The 25,397-nt window shown below is 34.4% G+C and overlaps 1 protein-coding gene across 1 annotated transcript; it reads left to right on the top strand.

The window, feature by feature from the left end:
• The first annotated feature begins 1,894 nt into the window (after window positions 1–1,894).
• On the top strand, window positions 1,895–16,109 carry LOC102582197 (uncharacterized). The gene is made up of 8 exons (XM_006349470.1): window positions 1,895–2,753; window positions 2,874–3,044; window positions 3,580–4,682; window positions 5,800–5,976; window positions 6,045–6,718; window positions 13,259–14,139; window positions 14,242–14,418; window positions 14,971–16,109. Exons 1-8 carry the CDS (start codon window positions 1,895–1,897, stop codon window positions 16,107–16,109), a joined length of 5,181 nt encoding a protein of 1,726 aa, XP_006349532.1.
• Window positions 16,110–25,397: the final 9,288 nt, after the last annotated feature.

The following is a 25,397-nucleotide window of genomic DNA, read 5'->3' as shown; positions in this document are numbered from 1 at the left end:
GAGAACTCAACCATAGATGAAACCATGGAAGCCATAACTGGCAACTGAGAGAAAGCAATAACAGAGAGGAAAATATGATTTGGTAAAATAAGAACTCACACCTTTCATTGATCAGTAGTGAAGTACTTATATACATGTGTGAATATACATCAACGAATTCTGCAGAAAGGAAAATATCTAACTAACTAATTAGCTCTCTAACCGACTCTGACATCACTAACTAACTGCACTAACTAACAGAAAAGATGGAATCTAACTAACTGAATGTCATAATTAATACACATTTTAATCATGATTGTTAATAGAAACATTTTTGAATTAAATTATAATTGTGGTAGAATCGAAATAAGGTAGAAAATTCAATGCAAATTCTAACAAATCTCCCTTTAGCCTGATTTTTTTGGTAAAATAATCACGATCTTTGTTTTTCACATAATCTTCATATATCACTATGATTATCATGATTAAAAGTTGATATGAGTTAAGAATTGGAGCTTTATGCGTTAAATGTAAGCACGAGTTAATAATATTAGAAAATGAGCGGAGTTGAAAATAGAGTTCATGCGTTAAAATAAGCATGGGTTGAATGTTGGAGCTCAAACGTTAACAATTACTAGGAGTTGAAATTAGTTAGAGTCCATGCACTAGTAAACAAGAGTTGAAAATTGATTTTGTTTTTAAAGATGGAACAATAGGATAATTAGAAAAATAGTTAAAGTTCCATCTCCATGTATAGTATTTCAGACTTATTTGTTTTGATAAAATAAATTCTCCATTATCGTCAAATTAATTGCAACTTCATTTGAACTAGTTTTCAACTTTGCTCGACTGTTGACTCTGATACCACTTGTTGAAATCAAATAATATGGCATCATACGAAATCTAAACAATTGCAAACCTTTAACGACAATAAAAGAAAAACACTAAAAAAGACATAAACCTATCATATCTGGGTCAATTGACCTACACGTGAAAAGCTTAATATTGTTAAAGAAAAGTATGAAACTACCGAGAAAATAATTAGCCCCCTCCCTCCTAAAAAGACATAACTTTTTAACCTTAAAAAAACTACATCGTGAAAGCTATTGTGTTCTTTATGAGAATAAAATATTTTTATTTATGAATGTTCAAGACTTTTCTCTAAAAAAAAAATAGATATAGATTGTTCTGTTCCATTGAAAATTCTTTTTGAATTAAAACACAGTTATGATAGAATCCAAATAAAGTAGAAAGTTCAAGGAAACCCCTAACATAGAGAACTAAGAGACACAACTTCATGAGTTCTGAAACTGACCTTACGTCTTGCAACTTTTTTATTTTATAAGGCATAACTTGTGGCTTTTGAACTTCTTAAGATCATAGGCGAACTCATAAGTTAAAGACAACATGTGCACCATCAACGACGACTAATGTACATTAGTTAAAGCATGTCACCCAATGTCGATTCATGTGATAATTTTGTTAAACATAAATATATAAAACTAATGTACTAACGAATAAATATGAATTAAATGACTTCAATAGATAAAGTTTGCTTTGCACGGTGATGACTTTTGAATTTCACTTTGCATCATGAGGTCGCAAGTTCGAAACTAGCCACTACCATATTATTAAACTTCTCAAATAAAAACGAAAAAAAAACAAGAAGAAGAAAAACGAGAGGGCATTTAAATCAGTGCGCTCAATCAATTTTAGTATCTTAGAGTAGCAAATAAAATATATGACGTATTGAAGAATAGGATATTCGTTCGATTGACCCTTATTAATAGATGAAAAATTTGAGTTGTTACTCGCACTACAATTTGTATCGTCTTGAAAAATCAAAATGATGCACCCAAAACAAATGGTTTTGCTTGCTTGCTTTTATATCTGTGTGGTAATATTGACATTAACCATGGCCCAAACCATCACTAATAAAACTTCCACCATCACTAAAGGTGCCAATGTCACAAAACCAGGATGCCCTAAGCAGTGTGGGAATGTAACGGTTCCTTACCCATTCGGTATTGGCTCAGGTTGTGCTTATAATTCGGAGTTTGAAATCGACTGCGACATTTATATTAATGGTTCTCAGAAAGCCTTCATAAGAAAAGACAATATTGTTGTGTACGGCATCTCGGATGCTGAATTGCGCGTCTCCTGTGACTACGGTTGGAGATGTTACAACTCCACTGAACCCAATGAGGCAATGGTTTCCATCGAATTTTCAGAATCAAGTCCGTATAGTTTCTCTGCACTGAACAAGTTTACTGTAGTTGGTTGCGATGACTACGGTTCCATCTTGGGGCCTAACAACTTTGAGTATGGCTGCAATGTCAGCTGTACAAGCAAAGAGGATGTGATGAATGGAGGAGAGTGTATGGGAAAAGGCTGTTGCCAGAAACAGATACCCAAGGGCTTGAAATACTATAGCACAACCATGTCTAGCACAAGAAACCATACCGATGTTTTGTCCTTCAATTTATGTGGGTATGCGTTTCTGGGCGAGGCAGATAGCTTCCATTTCCGGGGCTTGCCAGATCTAGGTGATGATTATACTGTTGATATTTTTTATGAGAGGTTAAAAGCCACTGTTCCCATTGTGCTGGACTGGGCTATCGGGAATCTTACTTGCACACAAGCTCTGAAAAGAGAGGATTATGCTTGCAGTAAAAATAGCGAGTGTGTTGATTCGGATACTGGTCTTGGTGGCTACCGCTGCAGCTGTAATACAGGTTATCATGGCAATCCTTATCTCAATCAAGGCTGCCAAGGTATATATATATATATATAAAGGACCATTTCCCAATGAAAGCTATTTTATGCTCCATTTGATCAACTTATCACAAGCTTTGATATAACGGTGTTCTATTTTTTTTTTTTTTTTTTTTCAGATATTGATGAATGTGCTGATCCAAGCACCAATACGTGTGAAAAGATCTGCACAAACACCCCAGGGAGTTTCTATTGTTCTTGCCCTGATGGATATACCGATGATGGCAGCAAGGATGGTCGTAGTTGTATTCCTCCCAATAATCAGTTCCCATGGATCAAGTTCTCTCTAGGTAATATCTTGGAAAACTTTCATAACCACAAATATCCATTTTACGTGATGTTGTTTGACGACCAAAAAAATCGTGGTCCAAAATATTACATTTGTGTAGCTTTAAATAATCTCATTAAGGGTAAAATGATAAATTTAAAGTTAAATTATTTTTGAATATATAATACGTCAGTCTTCATTTAGGATAACTAAAAAAAGTTATCACCGAGAATTATTGTTTTCTGTGCTAGAAATGACTTGAGTGGGGGAGCTTGGAGTTATATTTCAAACTATTTTTGCAAACTTATTTCTTTATTTAACCAAACTTCGTGGGGTAATAGGATCTTAGTATAGTATAAGTGTGTCTAAGTTGGGGGTACTTATGCATTTTCTCTTAATTAAAAGAACTCCAAATTTTGGTATTTATATGGATGATTATGGTATAAGACCAAGATCAAACTCAACTCCTTTTCTTCTGAAATCCGAACTACGTTTGAATATTACATAATGTGTTTGTGACTATAAAAGTGTTACTCCACTGATAACTGATTATTCAGGTATCGGAATCGGCTTTATCTGCCTAGTGGTTGGGGTAACCTGGCTCTATTTCATCATCAATAAAAGAAAATTGGTTAAAGGCAGAGAGAAGTTCTTCCAACAAAATGGTGGTTTATTATTGAAACACAGAATGTCTTCTAAAGAAAGCGGTGTGGAAGAAACAAAAATTTTTACAGCTGAGGAGCTCAAGAAAGCTACAAACAATTATGCCGATGATAGAATTCTTGGTCGTGGCGGCAATGGGATTGTGTATAAAGGTGTGTTAGATGATACTCGCATAGTTGCCATTAAAAAATCTAGAATTGTGGACGAGAGTCAAATAGACCAATTTATCAATGAGGTAGTCATTCTAACTCAAATCAACCATCGAAACGTGGTAAGACTCTTTGGATGTTGTTTGGAAGATGAAGTTCCTTTATTGGTTTATGAGTATGTCTCTGAAGGAAATCTTTTCGAGCACATTCACAACCAACGTGGAGCGGGTTGGTTAACTTGGCAAAACCGTTTGAGAATTGCAGCAGAGATAGCCACTACACTTGCTTATCTTCATTCATTTGCGTCCATGCCTATAATTCATAGGGATGTCAAGTCCGCCAATATATTGATAGATAATGTTTACACAGCTAAAGTGGCAGATTTTGGAGCTTCAAGATTAATTCCTTTGGATCAAACACGTGTGGCTACTTTGGTTCTAGGGACAACAGGGTACTTGGATCCTGAATATTTTCGCACAAGTCAACTGACTGAGAAAAGTGATGTTTACAGCTTTGGAGTAGTTCTGGCAGAACTTTTGACAGGGTTGAAATCTATATTTAAAGACAGAAACAATGTGCAAAAGAATTTGGCTGATTATTTTGTTTCATCTGTGAATAACAATTGCTTATTTCAAATTCTTGATCGTGTTTTGCAAGAAGAGAATCTCGAGCAACTCCAAAAGATGGCTGAGCTGGTGAAGAACTGTCTTCTGCCGCTTGGAGAAGAAAGGCCTACAATGAAGGAAGTGGCTATTGAACTTGAAGGTTTGAGGAAGTTAACTGGGATCTCTTCGTTTAATCAACAGAGGCAGGGAGATAATGATCAGGATGAACCAGTTACTTACACAGTTCCAATAGACTCCATACCCCCAAATTAGACAATTCTCACATAATGCATCCTACATATTTTCCAAGTTGATGTTATGTACACTTCTTTCCTTTTTCCTTTCAAGTTGATGTTATGTTATGTATTTGGATTGTTGGAATATAAGCAGATATCATATATATGAACTTTTGATGATAAACGTCCATTTTTATTGCCAGTAAACTTGAATAAATTGTCAGGAAAAATATCACCCTCTTAGCAGCAAATTTAAGGATCGTCTTACTCCAAGTTTCAAAGTCTTCCTTTTTTTTCCTTAAATATCGTGTTCAACACTTCCACTGCAAAGGGCAATAGATATTTTGTTTGGCACATGTACAAATTGAATAGATTGTTGACCTTGAGATATAGGTTTGTTATCTGGATCTACCAAAAGAATCTAGAGTTCACTGCAGATTCAGAAGTATTGAGCTATTGGAAATTTAATCAAATGAATATGTTACTGCGAAAACACATCATTCACGGCAATCAAAGCTGTAATCGATCAACATTCCAATCTGAATCTTAAAATCTTTCACCATCGTAATTGCAGATTCACTTATTTCACAATGCATTGAGTGAACAGGCAAAAAGTTCAAGTAAACAACTATAGAACATCAACAAACTTCACAGTGCACAATTTTCTCAGTACTGTATTTCTTATCACTTTACGTCACAGAGTAAAGCGTTAGATGACTTTTGGGAATCAGAAACCTAAAATTTCATGTCAGATTCTTCGGATTTCAGGATTATGTTAGCATGATGTACACTCCATATTTATATTAGTTGTTTGACATAGATTTTCTTCTTGATTATATCTTGTTTCCTTTATATTCTCTTTATATATTACGTGATCGCCAGAAAAAAATTTGTAGATCACTAGAAACAGATAATTGCATATGTTGCAACTGACTGACCGAAACATGAAGAACATGCTTGATCATGGAGGGCCTTACAGCCCAAAAATGTTGTACATATATAAGTCTTTACTCCTTATTACTCCCATCATTGTGTGTTGGGAAATCTGGAAAGCGAGGTGTACTATGAGATTTGAGCATAAGCAGGTCAGCACAAATAACATTTGCCACCAAGTTCTCTTTCAGGTGAAAGAATCGATGCAGAAAAAGCTTAGCAGGATGGACCAACATTGGAACTGGCCGGAAGCAACCGTTGATTTGGCATTAGATCCCGTGAATGCGAAGGTAGTGGCAGATGGACCGCAACATGATGCTCGGGGTGTTGAAACTATTGAATGGTTGGTTGACAACATGACGCAGCAGGTCGACAATGCCAATAAAAAATTGAAAGTGATGTCGGAACTAATTCAATTGCCTTGATGAATGCCAAGAGTACAGGTGAGGGAGTGGAACTGGTACATGAATCTAATTGGGATGTGGTGACGAAGAAAAAATCTCCAAGTATTGGAATTGGTTCGCCTATTAGTAACACAGTGCAACCAGTTGTAGATAGTCAAACTATTAATTCAGGTGCTCGAGAAATTGTTCCACAGGTTGTCATGTGTTTCAACACTTTTGATGCTCTTACGAATAATATTAATGTGCATGAGATCAATTCATCTCAAGTTAACTCTACAAATGAATTAGTTATTTCTAAGGAAAAACAAGGTGTGACAAGTACTCTGAGATGGATAGATATAGCAGATGAAGAGGAAGAACAAGTCACTTCTCCTCCTATGCAAAAGAAATTAAGCCCAACAGCTCCTGCTTTTGTGCCTAGTAGTGCTAAGTTAGTAACTCCCCAGCAAGGTTTGTCACCATCAACAAATGTTGCTGCAATCTTAAGTGATCATTTGGTGAGTTCTAATATTGAAAAATTGGCCTCACTTGCACCGATTAACATTAACAAACAACTTCAAGTTGGTGGTAGTAGTACTTTATCCCCAAATAAGTTTGCTAACCTAGATGATGAGGACATCTCTGAGGAGGGTGAGGAAGGTGAGGAAGAGGAAATGTTGGATTACTGTTTTGCAATTGTAGCTAGGAATGTAGATATTTCTCCTGGGCAACAACAAAACGAAGCATAGAAGAAAGCATAGTTGGGATGGTAAAGTGACTGAGGAATTTGTTCCAAGACAACTACCGATGCGACTCGCAAAGCAAAATCATATGGCAGTATCAACAACTTCAACAAGATTCAATAAAGCCAAGAAGTGATGCACTATCAACTGTTATTGGACAGATTTGAAGAAGAAGACAAGAGAAACATATTTCAGGTTCCTTTAGAAGGTCAATCTATCTTGTTTAGTTCATACATTTGTAAAAGGAAGTTTGAGGTTGATAACTCAACTTTCTCCATGGCCTTTATGATTTTTCATTACTTAAGAATCCTCACTTGTAATATCATCATAGAGTGTATTATAAACTTTGTGATGATCATAGAATATCTAGTTCCTTCTAGCTCATATTTTCTTCAGGGTTGTTAATTAGTAGAGGTTAGGTACCTCATTAGGATTGGTAAGGTAAGGCCTAGCCTCCCTTGCTTGTACTTATTCCTATTGAGAATTTTTTATGATTATTATCAATAGAAAGCCACTAGACCACTGTCTAGTGGTACAACTTTGCTTTAAAAAAAAAAAAAAAAGTGTGTCATGTAGCTAAAAATTACAAATTAATCACTATCAGCAGCTTGATGGTTTGCTAGCACAAACCTAGTTATGATGCTTGGATATTGAACACTTATGGGAGCTTCATGAAAGACCAAAACAAGGCAGGGACTGGCAGAATTGTTAGAAATAGAAATAGGGACTTAGACACTTAGTCATGGCCTTTGCTTACCCTGCTCAATTTTACACTAACAACATTAGTGAAGCCTTTGCTGCCTTAATAAGAATTTCATGGTGCTATGAAGAAAACAGCAGAAACATTGAAATGGAATTAGACTTGATGATCGTTATCAACATGATCAAAGGGGTGACTAGACCCTCTTGGAGACTGCAGAATATAATCGATGATATTTAACACAAAATGCAACAGAAGAATGCCACGATTAATCTTTGTTATAGAGAAAGTAATGGAGTTGCAGATGCTCCTGCGAAGCATATGCCACCACCCTTCAAGAAGATTAAATTTTCCTACATAAAAAAGACCTTCATAAGGAGGCTATTGGTCCCCTAAGAATGGATAAGATGCAGCTCCCGCCCTTTCGAAGACGAGCAAAAAAACACTCTTCTCGATGCTTCTCCTACTTTTGTAGATGTTAGTATGTTTAGGCTAAAGCTTCTGGTTACTTGTATGTTTATTTAGGTTTATAGCACTTCAATGTGCCAAAACTTTTAGTCTTGGACAAGATCTCTTAAGAGTATTAACTCCACTGTATACTCTTTTAGTGTCTGGAGATTAGGTTGCCATGTCCCCTCTGATTCTATAATTTTTGCTAATCTTATTTACATGACTAATTAAAAAGAAGTGTAGATGTGTAGTATGAAAAGACGTTTATTATGGAACACACAATTTTAGCCTAATGGACCAAAGTTAGCTAATAACTCTTGTATAGATTATACAAAAATGGTCTTTAGAAATGATGCTAAAACATTCACCACCCATTTTTTATCGTTGTACATGGGTTAATACTTCAGGGATGATTTTAGCTCAAAACTCATCAAAATTCATTTATACTTCAAATTAATTACTAAAGTATACATAATACAACTGCTAAATCCTATATATATATATATATATTTGCTTTGCAGTCGACTTTATGTATATATTAACTAGTTATTTACAACAAACTCCTTGAAGATGAAGAATATGTTTTATCACAGTCGATATGTATACTTCAATTTAATTATAAAAGTATACATCAACTATATATATCAATTAGATATGCAACTTCATGTGTACATAAACTGATTATCTACATCAAAATCCTTTGATACACTGAACAGTACCTAAAATTTAAATATACATATATACACCTTAAATTAGTATATGAATATTTTCATCCCACATTTTTCTCCTTAAATTAAGATAAGAATATTGTCGCCCCAATAGTTTCATGGGATAGTTTTAACTTTTAAATATATACAATTAATAAAGTAGTTAATTTACAATTAATATGATCATGTTTTATTTACATTAAAAAAATCTAAAAATCACAAAAAGTATACAATGATTATATACACATTATGTTACACTCAAAAAGTTGAATATAACTTACTTATACGTGAATTATACACTTATTACTTATGCATTATGATACATTCAAAAAGTTAAATATAGTTTAATTATATATGAAGTACTCAAAAAGTTGAATATAGTTTAACTATACATGAATTATACACCGACTATGCATGAAGGATACACGGACTATTTAATTATGACCAACTCAAAATCTCCTCTAAACGGTCTCAAATTTTAAATGTGAAATTCTCTCAATATTTTAAATTTTTTGATATATAATTTGCTCAAAACGATTCACGTGTGCGGTACATCAAATTTTAAAGAAGAAGAAGGACGAAGCAACATAGCAGAAGACGAATAAGAAGAAGATGACGAAGGAGGAGGAGGAAGACGACGCAATGGGGCATTTTCTTGGAAAAAAATAGGGTTGAATGGCCATTTTAGGTAATTTAAATAAATTGGGCTAAAAGATAGTACGTAAACGTTAAGGGATGATATTTTGCATAATTTGCTCTTAAATCCCTATAAATATGTTGATCTTTACATACGGCCCAATTCTTACCATCTTACCAGATAAGCAAATCATAATTCATAAACCGTAAGACGTCACATTAACAAATCTCATTTCTTCATATTTTTATATAAATAAATACTTGTGATTACATGCTATTATAAACTTTCAAATATACCTAATTTTACAACGATTCAATGGTCCAAAAAATCATAATTGTATTATATAATTAACTAACTAATTTTCAATTTAATCTTTCAAATGATATGAGCAATCTCTCTTCAAATTGAGCGTGAGTCTCTTTTACAAAACTTAAAATTATAGATCTTCTTCTTTGCCAAATATAGATTTATGAGCCAAGTCTTAAATTTTGAAAAAATTAAAATCAAATACTTGGAGTTGAAATCCTACCCTTTGGTAGGATTTGAAATTTAAAAATCAAATTATTAAATAAAAATTAAAAATGTGTTCAAATATCATAAATAAATATTGATTTGAAGTTGAAATTTGAACTCCAAATTATATGACCAAACACCTACAAATAAATTGTTTTTCAAGCACATAGTGGTTTAAAAAAACCTAATAAACCTTAATCATTATGAAGCGTGCATGGCCCATGTTGAACCAGTCTTATCCCATCACATTTCAAGATCAAATGGTTAGTTTTATTAATATTCAATTATCTATCTCTAGCAAAGAACATCCAATTACTATTTTAAATTTTATTAAGCAGTATAATTGTGTGCACACAAAAATAGATTATTACGTTATTAAATTTATATGTCTTTGTTGGGGTTTACCTACGATTTTATCTTCTTTTTAAAAATCTTAGAGTGTTAAGATTGAGATTTTTCAAAATATCAACCTGGATTATATTTGTGTAATTTAACTATGGATATTTATATTTATTTATTATTATTGATTTGTTTGAATCCGTCATGATAAAGCAATCAAAGAGAGTATAATAATGTTATAGTTGACATTTTTGTTGTAATACGCAAAAATCTTATGGTTGATCGAAACATTGACAAGCTAAACTACTTTCAGTGACAATTGAAATAGACTTGGCAAACAAATGTCACTATGATAAAACCAACTTTTAGTGGCAAGAAATATGCATATTAACAAAGAATGATAAAATATTAGCGGTATTAATTAATTGTCATTGAATTCAATATCGCTATAAGTTTTAACAACATTTACAAAAGAATGCTAAAATGTAATTGTCACTAGTAATTGCCTCTAAAAATATATATTTAACGGCAATTAAGCCTATTACCGTTAACTAATTACCGCTAAAAAATATTTTGTGCGTCAATTAACAATTTAAGAAAATTTATTCTTCAACGGGTAATAAGAGTTTTACCTATTCAAAGTGATTTAACAAATGAACTTAAAAATGCAACAAAACAAGGCTATTGACATCGTCCAAAGATGACCTACTAACTGGTATTTAATTCTGAAAATGTTAGCTATTAAGTGGGATTTATGTAAGTTACTCACAAGAAAATGACGAGTAATAAATAATATTTTTAAAATACAATAACAATGAGGTTGTTAGTTTTGTTCATAAATTTGATAAGAGTTATTAGTTTCATCTCTAAACTATTGACAACCTTAAAGATAGTCCTCTACTTGCCTAATTAAATTTTAGGCATGATTGACCCTAACCGTCTTTAGCTTTTTGCATTAATAATACAAGTTCTGCATAAATTGTCCCTATTTTGGGGTGGTCTTTAATTTTTACTTACTAAATTAATGATTTTAATTTTTTCCCTCATGTTTCTCATTGAATAAAAATTTGTGGGTACAGTATCTTTAATTATAAATTGTGTAGCATATAATTCGTAATACATAAGTTAGAAAATGTTTGCCTTATCAAATCAAAGTTTAGAGCGTTGGGATTAAAATAATAGAGCGTCAAAGCTAACAATTACAAATCTTTTAACAATAATGAATCGGACAATTAAAGAAAAAACTGAAAAAGGACATTAAATTTGGTATACCTTGGTCAATTGACCTACTTATAAAAGAAATCATAAAACCTATTGAGGGAATAATCTTCTTCTAAACTAAAGTCTTCCCGAATGTTATTGTGTTCTAGTATGAGAATAAAAGATCTTCTATTTATTAAAGTTCAAACTTCTTTTTCAAGAAAATAATAGATATAAAAGAGTTTTTTTCCACGAAGAAAATTTTTTGTACCAGGAAAATCTTTTCGCATTAAGACACAATTATATATGGTAGTATTCAAATAATGTAGGAAACTCGATGCAAACTCTAACAAATCTCCCTTTGACCTGAATTTTCTAGTAATATAATCATGATTTTTGTTCTTTATATAATCTTTTTATATCACTACTGTTAACGATGGTTAAAAGTTGATACACGTTAAAAATTGAAGCCATATGCATTAAATGTAAGCACGAGTTAATAATATTAGAAATTACCAGAGTTGGAAATAAAGTTCATACATTAAAAATAAGCATGGATTGAAAATTGAACTCCAAGCGTTAACGGATAGTAGGAGTTGAAATTAGTTGGAGTCCATGCACTAGTAAGCATGCGTTGAAAATTGATTTTGTTTTTAAAGATGGAACAATAAAATTGTTTAAAATATGGTTAAAATTTCATATTGACATGTAGTATTTCAGATTTATTCGTTTTGATTAAAAAATATCTTCATAAACACTAAATTGGTTGCAACTTGATTTGAACTAATTTTCGACCACACTCAACCATTGGTGTGGATACCACTTGTTTGAATAACATGGCAATAAAAGTAAAACACTAAAAAGGGCATAAAACTTAAGTATTATATTTTGGTCAATTAACCTACACAAGAAAAATTTAATATTGTAAAAGATGCATAAAACTATTGATAAAATAACTTTCCCCCTCTCTCCCAAAAAATGACATATTTTTTTTAACTCTAAATGACAACATCATGGAAGCTATTGGGTCCTCATGAGAATAAAAGATTTTTTATTTATAATAGTTCAAGATTTCTCTATGAAAAAAGATGGACATATAGAAATAAGTTTTGTTCCACCGAAAAAATCTTTTTGAATTAAAACACAATTGTAGTAGAATCCAAATAAGGTAGAAAATTACAGGCAAACCTTAGCATAGAGAACTTTATGAGTTCTGAAAATGAACTTATTTCTAGCGGATTTTTTTAATCTTATAATTAAGACATAACTTGTGTTTCGCGAATTTTTTATCTTGTAAAGCATAACTTGTGTCTTGTAAACTTATTTTGCATTGCAATTTTTTTTCAATATCAATGGTATTTTGAAAAATTTACACAAATTTCTTAGTGTTAAGATCTAATTACATTTTATCTCTACTTGTTTTCAAATTACAAAAATCCCTTAAATTTGGTGAAATTCGAATGCATCTCAAAACGTCTTGATACATCGCGTCCTAGTTTCAGATACATCGCTCAACGTCTCAATATATCGCGTCTCGATTTCGGATGCATCACTCAACGTCCCGATACATGATGTATCTGACTGATACATCACGGAAAGTGATGTATTACATGCCGATACATCACGTATAATGATGTATCTGATCGATACATCGCGTAAAGTAATGTATCCGATCGATACATCGCATAAAGTGATGTATCTGAGTAAAGGAGAGTAGAGAGTTTTGTAATTTTTTTAAATGATTGAGAATTTTAGAGAATATGGTCAAATAAGTTGTATATTTAGGTAATTCTTCCTATTTTAAACCTTTCTTCATTGCAAAGATTAGAGAAGAGTCCAAAATAGAGTATTCCTGCGAATGACCCGTATTAACATATGAAAATTTTGAGTTGTTACTCGCACTAGAATTTGCATCATCTTGGAAAGTCAAATTCATGCACCCAAAACAAATGGTTTTGCTTGCTTGTTTTTTCGCCAGTGTGGTTACATTGGCACTAACCACGGCCCAAACCAACACTAATACAACTTACACCATCTCTGAAGGTGCCATAGTCACAAAACCAGGATGCGCTAAGCAGTGTGGAAACGTTACGGTTCCATACCCATTCGGTATTGGCTCAGATTGCGTCTTTAATGTGAGGTTCGAGCTCAACTGTAACACATCTGATGATGGTTCTCAGAAACTCATCCTAGGAAGAAACATTGTGGTTTACGACATCTCCGATGCTGAATTCCGCATCTCCAATTCATTCGGTTGGAGATGTTACAACTCCAGTGGAGCTGTGATCGATGAATCACTCGCTTGGACCACACTTATAGAATCTGGTCCGTATAGTTTCTCTGCGCTGAACAGGCTTACTGTAGTTGGTTGCGATGACTATGCTTCCATCACAGGGCCTAATAACTTTGAGTATGGCTGCAATGTCAGCTGTACAAGCAGAGGGGATGTGATAGAAGGAGAGTGTATTGGAAAAGGCTGCTGCCAGAAACAGATACCCAAGGGCTTGAAATCCTATAACACAACCATGTCTAGCACAAAAAACCATACCGATGTTTGGTCGTTTAATTCATGTGGGTTCGCATTTCTGGGCGAGGCAGATCACTTTCATTTCCAGGGCTTGCCAGATCTAGGTGATGGTCTAACTGTTGATTATTTTTATGATAGGATTAAGGATAGTGTCCCCATTGTGCTGGATTGGGCCATCGGGAGTCTTACTTGCACTCAAGCTCTGAAAATCGAGAATTATGCTTGCAGTGAAAATAGCTACTGCATTGATTCCGATGCTGGTCTTGGTGGCTACCGCTGCAGCTGTAATACAGGCTATCAGGGCAATCCTTATCTCAATCAAGGCTGCCAAGGTATTCTTATAGGACCATTTCCCAATGAAAGCAGCTTTATGCTCCATTTGATCAAATCACAAGCTTTGATATAATGGTGTTCTATTTATTTGTTTTTTCCAGATATTGATGAATGTGCTGATCCAAGCACCAATTCGTGTGAAAAGAACTGCACAAACACCCTGGGGAGTTTCTATTGTTCTTGCCCCGATGGATATACCGATGATGGCAAAAAGGATGGTCGTGGTTGTATTCCTCCCGACTATGATCAAGAGTTCCCATGGATCAAGTTCTCTGTAGGTATATATCTTGGAAAACTTTCATAACCACAAATATCCATTTATGTGATAGTTATTTGACTGGGCATACTGTTTAGGAAAGGATTTTTTTTTTTAAAAGAAAAATTGTGGTTCAAATTATCTAGAAACATTTGTGTAGCTATAAATAATCTCATTAAGGGTAAAATTATAAGTTTAAAGTTAAATTATTTTGGAATATGTAAAATGTCATTCTTCTTTTAGGATGACTAAAAAAATTATCACCGAATATTATTTTCTGTGCTAGAGAATAACTGGAGTGGGGAGCTAGGAGTTATATATATTTCAAACAATTTTTGCAAACTTGTTTCTTTATTTAATCAAACTTTGAGATTTACATGTTTCTCGTATTACTTTTGCTTCCCCGTATTTCTTATAGAGAATTAAAAGAACTCCAAATTTTGGTATTTATACTGATGATTATGGTCTAAGACCAAGATCAAACTCAACTCTTTTTCTTCTGAAATCCGGACTATGTTTGAATTATACATAATATGTTTGAAGCTATGAAAGTTAAATTCCACTAATTATTCAGGTATTGGAATCGGCTTTATCTCTTTAGTGGTTGGGATAACCTGGCTCTATTTCAGCATCAAGAAAAGAAAATTGATTAGAGTCAGAGAGAAGTTCTTCCAACAAAATGGTGGTTTATTATTGAAACAGAGAATCTCCACTAAAGAGGGCGGTGTGGAAGTTACAAGAATATTTACAGCCGAGGAGCTCAAGAAAGCTACAAACAATTATGCCAATGATAGAATTCTTGGTCGTGGTGGCAATGGGATTGTATATAAAGGTGTGCTACGTGACACTCGCATAGTTGCCATTAAGAAATCTAGAATTGTGGACGAGAGTCAAATAGACCAATTTATCAATGAAGTGGTCATTCTTACTCAAATCAACCATCGAAACGTGGTAAGATTCGTTGGGTGTTGTTTGGAAGATGAAGTTCCTTTACTGGTTTATGAGTATGTCTCTGAAGGAACTCTTTACGAGCACATTCACGCCCAACGTGGAGCGGGTTGGTTAACTTGGCAAAACCGTTTGAGAATTGCAGCAGAGATAGCCACTACACTTGCTTACCTTCACTCATTTGCGTCCATGCCTATAATTCATAGGGATGTTAAGTCTGCCAACATATTGTTAGATAATGTTTACACAGCTAAAGTGGCAGATTTTGGGGCTTCAAAGTTAATTCCTCTGGATCAGTCACATGTGGCTACATCAGTTCTAGGGACATCAGGGTACTTGGATCCTGAATATTTTCGTACAAGTCAACTGACTGAGAAAAGTGATGTTTACAGCTTTGGAGTACTTCTGGCAGAACTTTTGACAGGGTTGAAACCTGTAATTAGAGATGGAAACGAGGAGCAAAAGAATTTGGCTGATTATTTTGCTTCATCCATGAATAAGAATCGCTTATTTCAAATTCTTGATCGTCGTGTTTTGCAAGAAGGGAATTTTGAGCAACTTCAAAAGATGGCTGAGCTGGTGAAGAACTGTCTTAACTTGCAAGGAGAAGATAGGCCTACAATGAAGGAAGTGGCTATTGAACTTGAAGGTTTGAGGACGTTTACTGGAATCTCTTCGTTTAATCAACATGGACAGAGAGATAATAATCAGGATGAATTATCAGATCTTTACGCAGTTCGCTTAGACTCCATACCCCCAATTTAGATAGTTCTCACACAATGCATCCTACATACAGTCCAAGTTGATGTTATGGAGGCTCCTTTCCTTTTCCCTCTCAATTTAGATTTTTCTTTAAGATACAATGTTGGAGATTTTTGCAGATATCATATATAGAACCTTTTGATGATAAGCATCCATTTTTATTGCCAGTAAAACCGATTAAATTGTTTTCGGGAAAAAAATCATTGTCCTAGCAGCAAATTTAAGGTGCATTCTCTTCTCGTAAAATATTGAAGTTTTAGCAGCAATTGTAATGGCAATTAACACTATATTTTGATATATTTTTTTCCCTTTCATCAAATTTGTCCCGCCTATTCTTTAGGATTCAAGTTTTCATAGTTAGAGAAACTTGAAACACGACTTCAGGAAGTCCCAGGACAGATTATATCAAAAGTTTATGAAGAGTGAATTAGGGGTCTGGAAAGAGGATTTCTTTTTTCGACCTATATGGTGTTGGTTCATTAAGCAAGAACCTACAATCTCTTGAGTTTGAAGTACTCAAAAACTTGATCATTTTCTGCTTAGATTTCTGATACAAGCAGATAGTTTAGATACAACACTTATAAGATAACTACCCCTAGAAACTAGGACATGACTTCTTAACATTAATGGAATGAGAAACTGCAATTTACCATCGAGAAATAACACTACTACTAGAATGAAAACTGCAAATAACTACTAGAAAGAAATAACTACAGCAAGTAAATACTACTACTACTACTACTACTGTTAACAATTGGGAGACTAAGGAGTGATAAGAATGCAGTAGTACTTGCAAGTTACAATAGAGGCTTGGATCAAGGCAGCAATGAAGAGCAAGACGTCTTCCTGTTTCCTTCCGAATAAAAGTGTAGATGAGCTTGCCTAGAGAATTCAAAGAAATCATTGTTCCAAAATTGTCCAGTAGTATAATAAATATTGACTGAAGTCCACTAACTGCTCATTCCGATATCAGGTAAACATGCATCTGAGAAATGTACCCTTTTGGACAAGCTAAAGTCAATGTTTTTCATTACCTATAGTATTTCTAATATAACTGGATTTTGTTGTTTCAGTAACTATGGTTGGTACAAATGACATAAATTTTGTTCAAGGTAACGAAATAAGTACTCAATCAATTTTTCGAGATAATCCAGAAGAAAACCTTTAATGCAGTATCAACAAGCAAATTCAAGAGAAGTGAGCATTTGTTTATAAGTTTCCATCCAAATATTGGATAATTGGAGTCTGGAATTATAATTGTTTCTCTAGTTTAGTTTGTGCTAGAGGTTTATAAAATTGAGACATGGAGCCATTAACACTTGGCTTTCACTTGGAATTATGTTTTTGGAAAATGCAAATTATGTGGAGGTTAACCACATATCTCAAACACTTCCTATAAGTACTAACCATGACTGAGGAACGATTACAAGACTTAAAAGGATTAAAAAACTTCTAGGTGCTCCTTGAGTGTAAACTCATTATCATCCCTGACAAAGAAAATATGCATATTGATTCAGAAATGCAAGCAACATACCATTAATAACTTCAGGAACTTTCTTACAGGCCTCGATATAAACTTCGAATAAGCTCCTGGGCGCATCAAAAGCAGGAAAAGATCACATTGTCACTCAACATAAACACATGGAAAGGAGGAATTAGTGTTCAACACTGCCGCTGCAAGGGCAATTGATAGGATGTGAGATAAACTAAACAGCACAAACAAGAGTCGCAATTGAAAACTCCATGCCTCATACCTCGTTTCGCACACAGATCAGAGGAATTCAACGTACTTTTCATAACAAGAGTGATTGAATTGATTGTTAACCTTGAGATATTGGTTTTTGACGCAGATTCAGAAGAAATTCGCAATTGTAATTTTAATCAAAACAATTTGTTTTTGTTAAGCACCAACAATGGTGAATGAATGAGAAAACAGTAAGCTAAGAAGAAGAGAGAAAAGTGAAGTTTCATTCAGTTCATCATGACTGCAGTAGTAGTAGTTTACAATGATACCTATACATCACTATATAAAGGTGTGAATCAACTAACTAACTAGATTAGTTAAGTTACCTAACCACAGTTAATCATAACTAACTTCTGTAACTACTTATTAACAAACTTGTAACTAACTTTTGCCCTTTACACTTTAGCTCAACACCCCTCCTCAAGCTGATGGTTGAAAGATGTCTTTCAATCCCAGCTTGGACATTAAGGGGTTGTTTGGTAGAGTGTATTAGGAAATATAATGCATGTATTAGGTGTGTGTATTAATAGTACCTTGTTTGGTACACTTTTTCATGTCATGTATAACTAATGCAAACATTAGTTATACACTCTATTGTGTATTAAGTTGTGTATTACTAATACCAAGGAATTCTAGGTATTAGTAATACATAGCATTTTAACACTTGCATTAGATTAAATAATTACAAAACTACCCTTAAAGCCTTTTCATTTTCTTTGTTGTAATAAGTTTTTGTTTTTATTTTTATTTGCTTTTTAGTGTCTTTTAATTTGTTGGTGTTTTAATAGGCTTTATGGCCTCTTAAGTATTTTTTTTTAAAAAAAATAAATCTAATTTCAATATAATTTAATCACAATTTTTACTATTGTGAGGATAAATTTGATAAAAAAATAATTCTTTGCAAACTTTTCACAAAAATATTTTGACGCAATAGTACAACTATTTAATATTATTTATGAAAAGAAGAAGAAGAAGAGTTAATGGTGTTTTAGCAAAGATTTTTTTTTTTATGTTTTAGCAAAGAACTTTGTTGCAAAGGAAGTTTACAAATAAATAAAGTATGAAGAGTAGTTTTGTAAACATATATTTTTTAATAGAAATTATGCAAGATTTGTTATTTCTAATACATCAAACCAAACAATGTATAAGAAATAATGCATGCATAACTAATGCAGGCATTACGAATGCAAGCATTACTAATGCACCATATTTTGCATTGTTCTTATACACTCTACCAAACGACCCCTAAGTGTAGATGTGGAGCTTTCCAAAGCCCTTTAGTAAGTAAGTCTGCTAGTTGATCCCTTGTTGATACATGTTGAGTCTTGATCATATGTTGTAATATCTTTTCTCTAACAAAGTAGCAATCAATATCAAAATGCTTGGTTCTTTCATGAAAAATGGGATTAGATGCAATTTGAATTCACAAAATAGATCTACTAGTTGTTTAATGTTGACTCCTAACTCCTTGTATAGCCAAATGAGCCATGTGATTTCAGCTACTGCTGATGCCATGCTCCTGAACGCAGCTTCAGCAGAACTCCTAGCAACAGTCTCTTGTTTCTTCGATTTCCAAGAGATAATAGCATCACCAAATTTTACAAGATAGCCTGTGATAGATTTCCTTGATTGCACACAAGTACCCCAATCTGAGTCACAGTAGGTAGTTAGTAATTCTGAGCTTTGTGAAGGCATAAACAGGCCTAACCCTGGAGCTGTTTTAATATATCTGACTACCCTGAGAGCTGCTTCCATGTGAGACTCTTTTAAAGCATCCATATACTGACTCAAAACTTGAACAATAAATGATATGTCTATCCTGGTCATAGTGAGATATAATAATCTCCCTACTAACCTTTGATATCTCCCAATATCCTTCAAAGACTTGTCTGCCTATATGATTCCTGAATCACCTTGCACATGTGAATCATATTCAATGGAAATCAGCCTTACATTAGGATCTAGTGGAGTGTGAACTGGTTTTGCACAACTTAATCCCATCTCAGAAATAAGTTCCAAGGCATATTTGCGCTGGTTCATAACATACCCCTCCTTGGACCTAGCAAATTCAATGCCAAGAAAGAATGTTAACTCCCCAAGATCCTTCATGTTGAACTTGAGCTGAAGATCATTCCTGGTTTGAACAATCAAGGAATCACAACTCCCAGTAACAAGAAGATCATCCACATACACTAGGACCACAACCAGGTCAGTACCAGTCTGCCTAGTGAATATAGAGTAGTCATAGTGATTCTGAACAAACCCAAGCTGAAGTAATGCTTCAGTTAACTTCAGATTTCACTGTCTATGGGCAGCTTGAGACCATACTGTGATTTGTGAAGCTTACAGACTTTAGTAGACTCCTCAAACTTAGTAAAACCAGATGGAACCACCATGTATACATCCTCAAGGAGATCACCCTGTAAGAGATCTCCTATAAGAAAGCATTATGAACATCCATTTGAAAAATAGGCTAATGTTTAGCAGCAGCAACAGCCAAAACTGATCTAATTGTGACCATTTTAGCAACAGGGGAAAAAGTTTCAGTATAGTTTATCCCCTCCTTCTAACTGAACCCCTTGGCTACTAATCTAGCCTTGTACCTCTCAACAGCTCCTGAGGCCAAATATTTGACCTTAAACACCCATTTACAACCAATAGGATGTTTGCCAGGAGGAAGGTCAACAATGCTCCATGTGTTGTTGGCCTCCAAAGCACTAATTTCAGCCTTCATGCCATCAACCCATTGAGGATGGGAAGAAGCCTCAGTAAATGATGTAGGCCCATAGACAGAGGAGTAAGCAGTAAATGCAGCATCATAGGAAGTAGAGAGAAGATCATAGGACACATGATTGGAGACAGGGTATAAACAAGCAGACCTAGACTTAGGAGTGATAAAATCAGTCATCCATGGTCTAGAGGATTTTCTAAGACCAACAGACTCAGGTGTAGGAATGGGAAGTGGAGGAAGTGGCACAGGAGAACTGGACTCAGGATTCAAAGAGAAGTCAGAAGTCTCAGTGAGAGCCTGATCACACAAAGGGATCTCTGCACAATGTAAGTCTGTGGAAGTAGAAGTGTCTCATGTAATTGGAGCACAGGAAAAAGAGGAGAACTGGAAGGACTCATATGCTGAAAAGGAAAGATGGATTCTTTAAACACAACATCTTTGCTGACAAAGAAAGTTTTGGTATGTAAACTATAAAGTTTGTAGCCCTTTTGAAGACTAGAATAACCAAGAAACACAGTTGGAACAGCTCTTGAGGCAAATTTGTCAGTCTTCTTTACCTTAGAAGCAAATGCAAGACAACCAAACACTCTAATATGATCAAGAGAAGGGAGAGTTTGATACACCAGCTCATAAGGAGTTTTACCCTTAAGAACTGTGGAGGGTATCATGTTTATTAAGTACACACTTGTGAGAACACATTCTCCCCAAAATCTGAGAGGAAGGTGAGACTGAAATCTCAAAGATCTGGCCATCTAAAGAACATGTCGATGTTTTCTCTCTACAACCCCATTTTGTTGTGGGGTAGAAGTGCAAGAACTCTGATGCAATACACCCAATGTCTTAAGTAAATCAGAAACTTGGGAGTTAAAAAACTCACAACCATTATCAGATCTCAACACTTTGATGGTGCTGGAAAAAACATTGTTAATCATTGTAAAGAAGTTCTGTAAAGCTACTATAATCTCAGATTTAGAGTTCAACAGTAACAGCCAAGTATATCTAGAGTAATCATCAACTAAGGTAAAGAAATATCTTTTGTTGGCATGAGTAGGAACTCTATAGGGACCCCACACATCAGCATGAAATGTATGAAAACAAGTTGATGTAGTGGTAGTACTTAAGGGAAAAGGTAATCTGGCTTGCTTAGCCAAGGGACACATAGTACATATATCAGTAAAGGAAGAAGACATATGTTTGCAACAACTAAGTGTTCTCAGTACACTAACATGTACATGACCCAGCCTTTGATGCCATAAAGCCAAGTTGTTAGGTCTAGTAGAAGAAACCACATTAGCAGTAGTAGCTTGATCCTGCTGAGACTTCAATTGAGTTCCCTGAGTCTTCAACTGAGTATCAACATGAACCACGTACAGATCATTCTCCAGTGTGCCAGTCCCCCTCACATTCCCACTTGAGAGGTCCTGAAAAACACAATGATCAGGATAAAAGATAGCACAAAAATTTAGTTCCCTTGTTAACTTGGATATTGATAGAAGATTATAGTGAAATTCAAGAATGTGTAGCACATTTGAGATCTCAGCTCCTCCTAAAACTCGATAAGACCCAATGTGACTGACATGTGCAAGATGTACTTTGTCACAAAGATCTCTATTTAAGGAACTATATTGTGTTAACATACTCAAACTGTGTACTATGTGTTTGGATGCTCCTGTATCAATGATCCATTTGTCAACATCAGGAATGAGAGAAGGACAAATCATCATACCCGATACATGAACAGTAGTAGTAGTATCACAATTACTCTTTGCATTATCTGGCTCTATCAGTTGCAAGAGTTGCATGTACTGCTGTGGAGAGAAATGAGGATGAAATTACTACTGTTGATGAGAGGAGACACCAGAAGATCCAGTAGTTGGAATCTAAGAGGAACTAGAATCATTAGTTGCTCCTTGACTATTCCATGTGGAGGCATTCTGATGATGCATAAGCAGTCCAGGAGCATTGTTGAATCCTGCAAGATTAGCTGAAATAGGACTAGCATTGTTTCTCCTTTTACGTTTCCAATCAGTAGGATATCCATGCAATTTGTAATAAGTAACTCTAATGTGACCCTTCCAGTTACAGTAATCACAGTAAAAAGTGCTATTGTTGTTAAATCGTTTCTGATTAGATCTAAAACCAGCTCCAATAGGAGGATTAGACGCTGACTGTGAAGTAGATCCTGATTTTGGCATGTGTCCTTTACCACTACTAAAAAAGGCCATAGCCTCGTTCATCCCACCAGCATTAGCAGAAACAGAGTGATCACTTCCTGTTGTATTAGATTTATCAAGGATTCTCTGACTTTCTTCAGCCATTACAAGAGAATAATCTTTGTTTACACCTGGTGTTGGATCAAGCATCATAATCTGACTTCTAGACTGATTATAAGATTCATTTAGTCCTAAGAGAAATTGCATCCGTCTCTGGTACTCAAGGTGCTCTACATAGGTCTTAGAACTCTCACAAGCACAACCAGGATAGGGCATCAATGAGTCATATTCCATCCACAACTCCTTGAGTCTGGAAAAATAGCTAGAAACAGACATAAGTCCTTGTTGCAGTGTGGCAATCTCTTTATGCAGATAGAAGATTCTAGAGCCATCAACTTTGTCAAATCTCTCTCTTAAATCAGTCCATACTTGTTGAGCACTGTTAGCATAGACTATTCCACTCAGTCAGGGGCGGATCTAAGGGTACGGGTGGGGGTACCACGGCACCCAGTGATTTTAGAAAAATCTTTGTATATATATGTATTTATGTATCAGATTTTAATATATATTAACTTTGTCACCCACTGAACAAAGTGATGAATGGTACAAGTGGCCAAGGGCATGATATGCCATACTCGCAATGCAAGTTCGAATCTCGCTGCTAGCATTATTTTTTTTGCTCATGCAGTGAAGCTTTAGTTTTTTTTCTTCCATTCATTCTTATTTATTTACTATACTTTATTAATTCAAATTGACTCCTTTTCACCGTAGTTATTTTATTTTTTTTAACTTTCACTAATTATTGATAAATATTATTAAGAATGTATTTAAATAGTAGTTTTAAAAAAATATAAGTTTTAAAATGATGAATATTATTACCAACATTCTTGCTAAGTAAGATGACTAGGTTGAAACTACAATTTTATTCTCTCTACTATATATCTGCAACAACACATAAAGTCAATGGAATATGAATATATGCAATTAGCACTATAAGATGGTTTATACAAGCTCAAATTTTAATGTGAAAAAAATTCTTTTTTCCTCAAAGTCTAAGTGAATAAGGCCTTTGATTCCTAAAATAAAAAAATTGAATTATTTAGTTATCTCTAATCACAGAATATCTAAAAGAAAAATATTACTAACGTTTGATCGATTTGTTTATAAAAATCAAAAAGGATAATAACCCGAATTGTAACCCAAAACTAAAACAACCGACCTGTTTATCTAACTTGAACGATGTGGCACCCAGAACCTCCAAATCCTAGATCATTATCCATGATAGCACTATAGCATTGCATTTTTCCCATAGATCATGTAGAGATACATTGAATTTATCCTTACTACATTTTCCATCAATAAATCATATCTTCCCCTTACCTAGAAGACCTATCTTCATATATCTACTCCATAATGAATAATTCTCATATCCAGACAGTTGAATAGAGACCAGAGAACTACCTGGAGTATCACACGATTGCAGGAAGAGAGGATGATGAGAATCCACCATTGTAGTTCCTCCTTGAACTGCACCACTGGTTGAAGAATCAGTCGGCATGATAAACTGCAGCTACAATTGCGATCTTCACTAGCTTCTAGGACAATACAGTACCTCGAGTCTTCTACTGCACTGAAAGCTAACACGATCAACTGAGTAACACCTTAAGTTCTGATACCATGTTAAGCACCAACAATGGTGAATGAATGAGAAAACAATAAGCTAAGAAGAAGAGAGAAAAGTGAAGTTTCATTCAGTTCATCATGACTGCAGTAGTAGTTTACAATGATACCTATACATCACTATATAAAGGTGTGAATCAACTAACTAACCAGACTAGTTAAGTTACCTAACCACAGTTAATCATAACTAACTTCTGTAACTACTTATTAACAAACTTGTAACTAACTTTTGCCCCTTACACTTTAGCTCAACAGTTTTCATGCTCTACAAAAACATACGATTCACTAAAATACTTAATGATTAAAGTTCACCTCATCCAGTTTAATATTAGTTTGACAATCACATATCCACAGCAATCAAAGCATTGGGTGAAGAGGCAAAATGTTCAAGTAAACAACTATACAACCGCAATTGATTTCACAGTGCAGAATTTTCTCATAGGAGACGCAAAATCAAACAGTTACCCAGATCTAACCCTTCCCCTGGGTCAGCAATTAGGAAGAGAAAGTAACATCACAAATCAACAGATTTTTGGCACTAAAAAAAGAAGAGAGAAGAAACTAAAACCTTCAATACTATCGCCTGCAAATAATCTTTACACAATGATGAGCTCGTGCAAAGAGAATAGCAATTGTCACGACTTCCTAAGGGTTACCATAGATAAGGAAATTTACCATTACAATATAACATACTAAGTCAATGTTCACATATAAAACCATAGCCAACCGTATACATACTCAACATATATTCATATACAACCCATGCTTAACTTTAAAGGAACACATGCCATTTCATTACCATAGGACCTCTACCTAATATAACCTTAAGACACACTTGAGTGAGACAAGAAGTGACCGCCCATACAACCTCTTCAAGCACACTTAAGTGTTCCTCAAGATTACCTTAGATAAGGACATTTCCT

Source organism: Solanum tuberosum, unplaced genomic scaffold, assembly GCF_000226075.1.
Source record: "Solanum tuberosum cultivar DM 1-3 516 R44 unplaced genomic scaffold, SolTub_3.0 scf00106, whole genome shotgun sequence".
NCBI lineage: Eukaryota > Viridiplantae > Streptophyta > Magnoliopsida > Solanales > Solanaceae > Solanum > Solanum tuberosum.
This window is presented reverse-complemented; position numbering and strand designations above follow the sequence as displayed.